At 31.7% G+C, this 6,932-nt stretch overlaps 1 protein-coding gene across 1 annotated transcript in view; it reads left to right on the forward strand.

Annotated features, from left to right (window-relative positions):
• TRDN (triadin) overlaps positions 1-6,932 on the forward strand; it is a 377,023-nt gene that overhangs the window by 119,895 nt on the left and 250,196 nt on the right. Inside the window, exon 8 of the mRNA XM_007446048.1 lies at positions 916-1,098. Coding sequence (XP_007446110.1) covers positions 916-1,098 — 183 coding nt within the window. The remainder of the gene's footprint in view (positions 1-915; positions 1,099-6,932) is intronic.

Raw genomic sequence — 6,932 nt, forward strand, 5'->3', positions numbered from 1 at the left:
AAATGTGTACTATATTATTATTGCTTTTTTAAAATAATTGAAAGATTCGCAGACTGATTAGTTCACATTCCCAGTTCGCTTCCCCCCAATACATGTAATAATATCAGAATAAAATATGAATGTATAGAATATATGTATATGTATCATAATTAATATATATTCACATATATGCTAATTTATAGCACTTTCTGTTTTTTAGGATATATTTAAGGGCTTTAAAAGTCACCTGAATTATTAGTTTTCAATTAAGATAAGCAGGAGCCAACGTCTTAATTTTGCTCTCTTTCCATCTCTTTAAAGTCACATCATTAGAGACTGAATGTCTGAGTTATCCCTTAATGGATTTTATTGTTTTGTTTCTATTAGTCATTACCAGTGCAAATAATTTTACATTTGCCTTCATAATAGTTACCTTTAAAAAATATTGTGTTGACAATTCAGTTTCTTGAATGACTTTTAAGATATTTCAGTTGTGGACAAAAATGATCATATTGTTTTAAAAGGTCTCTTATTGGGCTCTTTGGTATGGACATGGCTTTTCACTGAACATGTCTATATATATACTTCCCTCCAGAATCCAAATGCTTCCTTGTTGATATACTTAGTTCCTGACTACCTAAAAAGTAATGTTTTCATGTACAAATTAAGAAAGAGTCCAACTTTCAAGTTAGTTACATTTTTTTAGTAATCTAACATGCCACTTCATAAACTATATAAAAATCAAATGATAGTCACAAGTATTTATGTCAGTGACACAATTTTTTTGTTTTTCTGTTCTCTTTCTTTTAAAAGTGTTCTTAACAACCAATGAAAGATGAAATGCTGCATTGGTTAAATATATATAGATAGATAGATAGATAGATAGATAGATAGATAGATAGATATAAAGTTCAACTTTTCTTTAACTCCATACAGAAGAGAAGAAAGCTAAGACTAGAGAAAAGACTGAAGAAAAGATTAAAAAGGAAGTGAAAGGTATGAAACAGGAGAAGGTGAAGCAAACAGCTGCAAAAGTAAAAGAAGCACAGAAAACATCACCTAAACCCAAAGAGAAGGACAAGAAAGATGCTGCAGTGGTGTCCAAGCATGAACAGAAAGGTAAACATTCAGAGGAGGTGGCCAGAGGTTCTAGGAGAGTATTGGGCAAGAAACAGATGCAGTGAAATTAAAAACTGAAAAAAGACCAAGATCAGACTTTACATGGGAGTAAAAGACTTGTATAAGTGAATATACCTGAAAGGAAATACAATAATTTGGGAATTAAAATTTATTTATAGAAATACTAAACTGTGTTCACATATCTAAAGATGCATTTTGAAGCATTTTTAAAAGAGGATTTGAGTTAATATCTGAACTTATCTAAAGGACACATACTCTGTCCTTTGTGTACTCTTTGAAGAACAGCAATGCAGGAAACTGACAATTCTCAAGGAGTTTATTAAGGGGTGTATGTTCAAATCATATAGAATAAGTATCATAAAAAGTATCCATACATTCCTGTAGCTCTGCAAGAGCATATAATTTAGAATATACATTGAATTATTAAATCCAGTTTGTCCCATGACTAAATTTATCACCATAGAAAGCTCTGTATCTTACATATTGTGCTGCTTTTCAATAAGAATGATGTCAAATGTAACATCCATACTTCACAGAAATAGAGCATTTACATGGAGGTGGAATGTAAACCTGATATTCTTTAAAGAAAGGTGCTTGTAAGAATAAAAGGGTGGAGTTTTAAGAGGTCAGCTGAGGGCTGTATTGTCACACATCTCTGGCCCTTGTTGAATCTTTCCTTCCCTAAATCCACTCCTGGTTCCAAGTTGCTACACAGTCCTGAGCTTCCCCACACAGAATGTGGGATCTGCTCTATATAGACTATTACTATAAATGTTTTTTATGGGTGTTGCAAAATAAAATTTGTCCTTATTCTGAGAGTATTAATAATTTTATTTGAGGACTAAAATTAAGGAATTGTTTCCATAAGATTTGCATTAAAGAAGTTAAAAATATTGTTACTGAGTAAGCTATTTGGACAGTGAAACTGATAATTTTCCCCACTATAAGGTACAAACAAGATATGAAATTTGCAGTCTATACTCTTTTTGTTTAAGATTCTACATACAGGTGAAATTATATGGCATTTGTCTTTGCAATCCACTCTTGTATATTATCTTTGAATCACTTTTTCCCCTGAATTCACAAGTAATATTTGGAAACATTTATTTATATGAGGGAAAAGGTGTATTTTTTGAAAATGTATTTTAAAAAGGAAAAGAAGGAAGGAAAGAAGAAAGGAAGAGATTTTTTTTTGTAGTAGTCCACAAAATTTTTAATTTAACTAATTTACTTTTATTTTAAAGTAATACTGATATTTAAAGCATATGAGTGATTAAATCTTTGGAGCCCAAAAACCTTTCTTCAATTTTAAAGATGATTATATTGCCTTGAATCAATTAAAAATATTAATTCTCATCTCTAACAAAGCTGTATGTTATTTATGCAATAATTTGGGTAGGAAAAATATAGTAAATAAAGAGAAAATATTTTGAATGGACTATTTTATTGTGATAGAAGACAGGAAAATTAATCTTCTGATTCACTTATATGCTTATTTCAAATTATTATCAAGATCCTAAAATACTTTGCATTTTAGATTGCCTTTTAAAAAAGAAAATAATCACATGAAACCAGATTAAACGTACCAAGCATATTTTTATTTTTTGTCCATAAATACAGTATGTAAAAATTCATTCCAGTTATATATGGGAGTACCAAAATACTTATCTAGCAACTAGGAATATGAGTACACTTTTGGATGTTCATTTTTAGTATCTTAGTTATTTGGGGGCCATATTTTATTGATGAAGACACATCACTAAAATATTTCCAAATAATATGTATTTTCTGGGTCACATATACTATATTTTATTCCTATCAGTAATCAGTATTGAAGATAGCATTATATTTCCTTTCCATTTTCAATCTACTGTTTTCATTTTCATATCAAGAGCTATTTATCTATTAAAAGACATTCAGATATCACTTAGAGTTAAATAAAAGCACAAATGTGATTTTATCAGCTAAACAAATGCATTTGCTAAATTAAGGCTCTCTATTGAGATCTACCATCAATTAGATAAATGTATTATTAGGTAAATAATGAAAATGTTACCTCAAATAGCTGATCAGACACATAAATATGTCATTTTAAAAAATTTAAGCTATGATTTAACAGCATTTGTTTATAAAAATCCTAATCGTATTATAGTTTTAACTAAAACATGATAAAGACATAGTACTTTCTAAATAATCTACTTGTGAGGTGACTCTGATTTTGAGACTCTTGTATTGAGGATTTAGTAAAATTGTTGAGTTGGTTCTCCTTTAGGCAAGGGATTATTTATTTGCTTAGCTTAAGTTAGACCTAATGAATTTGACATTCTTTTCCTATAGATTTCTAATAGTTCTCCTTAAATAAATAGCTTCTATAGGTCTTTTATTCACTGGACACAGATTTTTACATGCAGCAATACACTTACTGGCAATTATTTTATTATATAGTATACATGCATATACATTCATATATGGTTATTTTTAACATTGTATATATAAACACTATTTCTACTAAAGCATCAGGAATAAGATTCATATATTTGTACGTGCCTACTGTAAACTTAAACACACTCTTATATATTACATAATCTGGTTTTTATGGACCATTCTTAATCTGTTTAAAGTGGGGTAAGAAGGGTCAGCACGATCAAGCATTGCTCTCTGATTTTCTGATGGTCTCTGGCAAATTTGTGCGGAAGGAAAAAATCAAACCTCCCCACTGCTATGCTCATTCTTTCTTTTCTTCCTTCTTATTTTTTGAAACAACTGTTTGTGGCAGGCAGAGAAATTGTAGCTAATGTGAATCTGCCATAGAGCACCAGACCACATGTGCCCCATTCTCATTAAAGGTTTTTTTAAAATTTATTTTCTGTTAACATTCTACACCCTGAATGCACTTTCTCTCAGCTGCTACTCCACAGGGAATACCAATAAGGCAGAAGCTGAATGACATCCATCACTGGTCCCTGAGGATCAGGAAGGGGAGAGATGGACAGCATGTGGTATTCCTAGAAAGATGTTCATTCGGGGGGAAAAAAGTGCTAAGAAGTGGTGACGAGATATGAAATTACCTTATGTGAATTATTGTCACGTAACAATGAAAGAATGATAGAACAGTTCAGATTTTCTTTAGGAAAAAAATGTCCTGTTTGAATATTTGAGTTGGATTTAAAGAAGCATTTCTTTAAAATGAATTTTCCAAAATCAGGAAGACTTGGTTTTGCTTTATCTTTAGACAGATGAAGCAGACACACTGGGGACTGCCCAACACATACCTGCCTAGAGTTCTTACACATTGTTAAGGTCAACACACAAGACAGGTGGAAATGGGCATCCTAATTTAAAACATTTAAAAATTCTTAACTTTGGGAATTCCCTGGTGGTCCAGTGGTTAGGACTCCATGCTTCTACGAGGCACGGGTACTATCCCTGGTGGGGGAATTAAGATCCTGCATGCCTGTGGTGCAGCCAAAAAAGAAAAAAAAGAAAATTCTTAACTTTAAATTTTGTAAAAATACTCTCTATCTTCCTATTGATATGTTGGTGCCATTAGAATGCAACTTCACAGCATTATTTAAATATAGAAGAAACCTCCTACATGGTGTAACTCAATTTTCTAGATTAAAAATATTAACCTTCTTTGAGTTCATAAGAGATTCTCTTTTTTAAATTGGAAACTTGTAGGACTACTGGTGCATTAATTAAACAAATGACTTTGGATCCAGAAAATAATGGTATAAGAAATATAAGCATTTTACTTTGGTAATAATTTGGTAATAGCATCATTACACTCTTAGCATTCAGTTAAAGAAGAATCTCTGAAGCATGAAGATTTTAATTAATTCAATAAACTATTCCACATGTTATGTATATAAACATTCTATTACAACTTGGGGCAGAGCACAATATTTCATTTGCGGGGATAGTCCAAACCCTTCAAATTTCAAGAAGTCCCTGCTTTCTAAACTTCTAAGGTACAAACTTTCTCCATTGCTGTTGTTGAGGGCTTTGATACCACAAGAAACGTTGTGAGAAAAGAAATTTTGAGCAATTTTAGATCAGTGATTCTGAAAGTGTGGTCTAATCTGATTCCTCTGGGGAGTTAGTCAAAAATGCATATTCCTAGGGTACAGACCCATCGAATTGTAAGGTTTTTTTTTTTGCATGACTAGGCCAAAAAATCTGCATTTTAACAAATTCCTCATCTTTTTGATATTTAAATTGCCCTTTGAGAACTACTTCTAGAGTTGTAGGAAGGGCACATCTAAAATGATCAGTCACATTAACTACTGAAACAAAGGGGAAAGCCTGCTGATTTTCGGAAGTCCTCCTTGCCCAACCTCAAGTCTGCCATTTAAGGGAAATGCAGTTTTTTATCTTAGAGTCAAATGGCTCATTCTACAATTTTGCTAAGGAAAAGGGTTATGCCCAGAAAAGAGAAAATACTCTCTACTTTCATCTTCTCTCCTGTATCATAGGATTCCCAGGTCCTGGGATCAGAAACCCCTGTTATAACTGCCAGTACACTGAGGAGCAAATAAATTCTTGGGCTGATCCGAGAGCTAACTCCCTCCCACTCCCCACCTCACACGTGGGGAAGTGAGACCCAATTCAACAATCAAAATCCATGCAAATTTTTGAAACTTTATGAGTTTTGGCCTCCTCATTTAGGTACTAATGAAAAGAATTATATTTTTACATCTTCTACAATAAGTGCATTCTTCTCAAAGGTGGAGTCTCATAATAAAATGGATTACTCTAAAAATACTGTAAATTCTCTAAAAACAGTGAGGTTTACAAAAATCCTTGTGTGTGTATTTATGTAGTAACAGGTTTCGTTATTTCATAGGTTTGATATGCATAATTTAAAGCACTTAAGGATATGTCATGTTGTATAAATTCAATAAACTCTCTTGATCCTAAAGCTGCCTTTGGATTTATTGAATTAATAAGATGCCTATTTTGAAATATTAAACTGTAAATCATTTTGAACAAGATTCATTTAATAATCTGCAAGCTTTAAAGAAGATATGGTAAAGCTTATAGAATGATTCATCAACTGAAATTTGGATTGAAATGACCTCGGCAGAATCTAAAGTTATATGAAAATTTAAAGTTCAGTGCAATGTCTTTAATTTAGAAGGAAATGAAAAAACGAACTCCTGAAATAATTTTTGACAAAGTCTGCCTCAAAAGCTCAAATTCTATGCTGTTTCTCTTTTTTTTTTTACTTTTTCCATGGACCATATACTAATCAAGATCATAAGATGATCTAATAAAGATTACCCAATCAATTACCTTAAGAATCATGTTATTTAGTGCTGTAAGTCTGTTCTTCTGGATTTCCTCTTCTAATTGAAGAGAATCTCCACGTAGAAGACCCCTGACAGGTTGCAAAGGGGTTAGCCCTCCTGCTTGCCTTTTCAAGAAACATTCTGTGGCTTCATTTAGACAATGAGGTGAAGGGTTGGGAGTGAATATTTGGTAAAACATTCCAAGTTGGAAACAATTTCCTCTTGTGAAACTTCTGTTTCATTACTGGAAGTATATATACAGACAATGAGAAAAATTGCTTAAATATGATGACTAATAATAAATTTGATGAAAAAGGTTTTGATTTTTAAAAACACTATAATATTACTCTGAACTAGTCTGTTTCAATTTTTAAGGTTATTCTTTTTGTATGGAATAAATGGAAACTTAAATTTATTATTTTTCCCACGTGTTCATATATGTGCAAATTATTCCTTCACAGAAAATATTGTAGTAATTAAAATAGAATTATGCTACTTTGTTTTGTTAAGCCATCTTTCCCT

Source organism: Lipotes vexillifer, unplaced genomic scaffold (genome assembly GCF_000442215.2).
Source record: "Lipotes vexillifer unplaced genomic scaffold, Lipotes_vexillifer_v1.1 scaffold368, whole genome shotgun sequence".
NCBI classification, from domain to species: domain Eukaryota; kingdom Metazoa; phylum Chordata; class Mammalia; order Artiodactyla; family Lipotidae; genus Lipotes; species Lipotes vexillifer.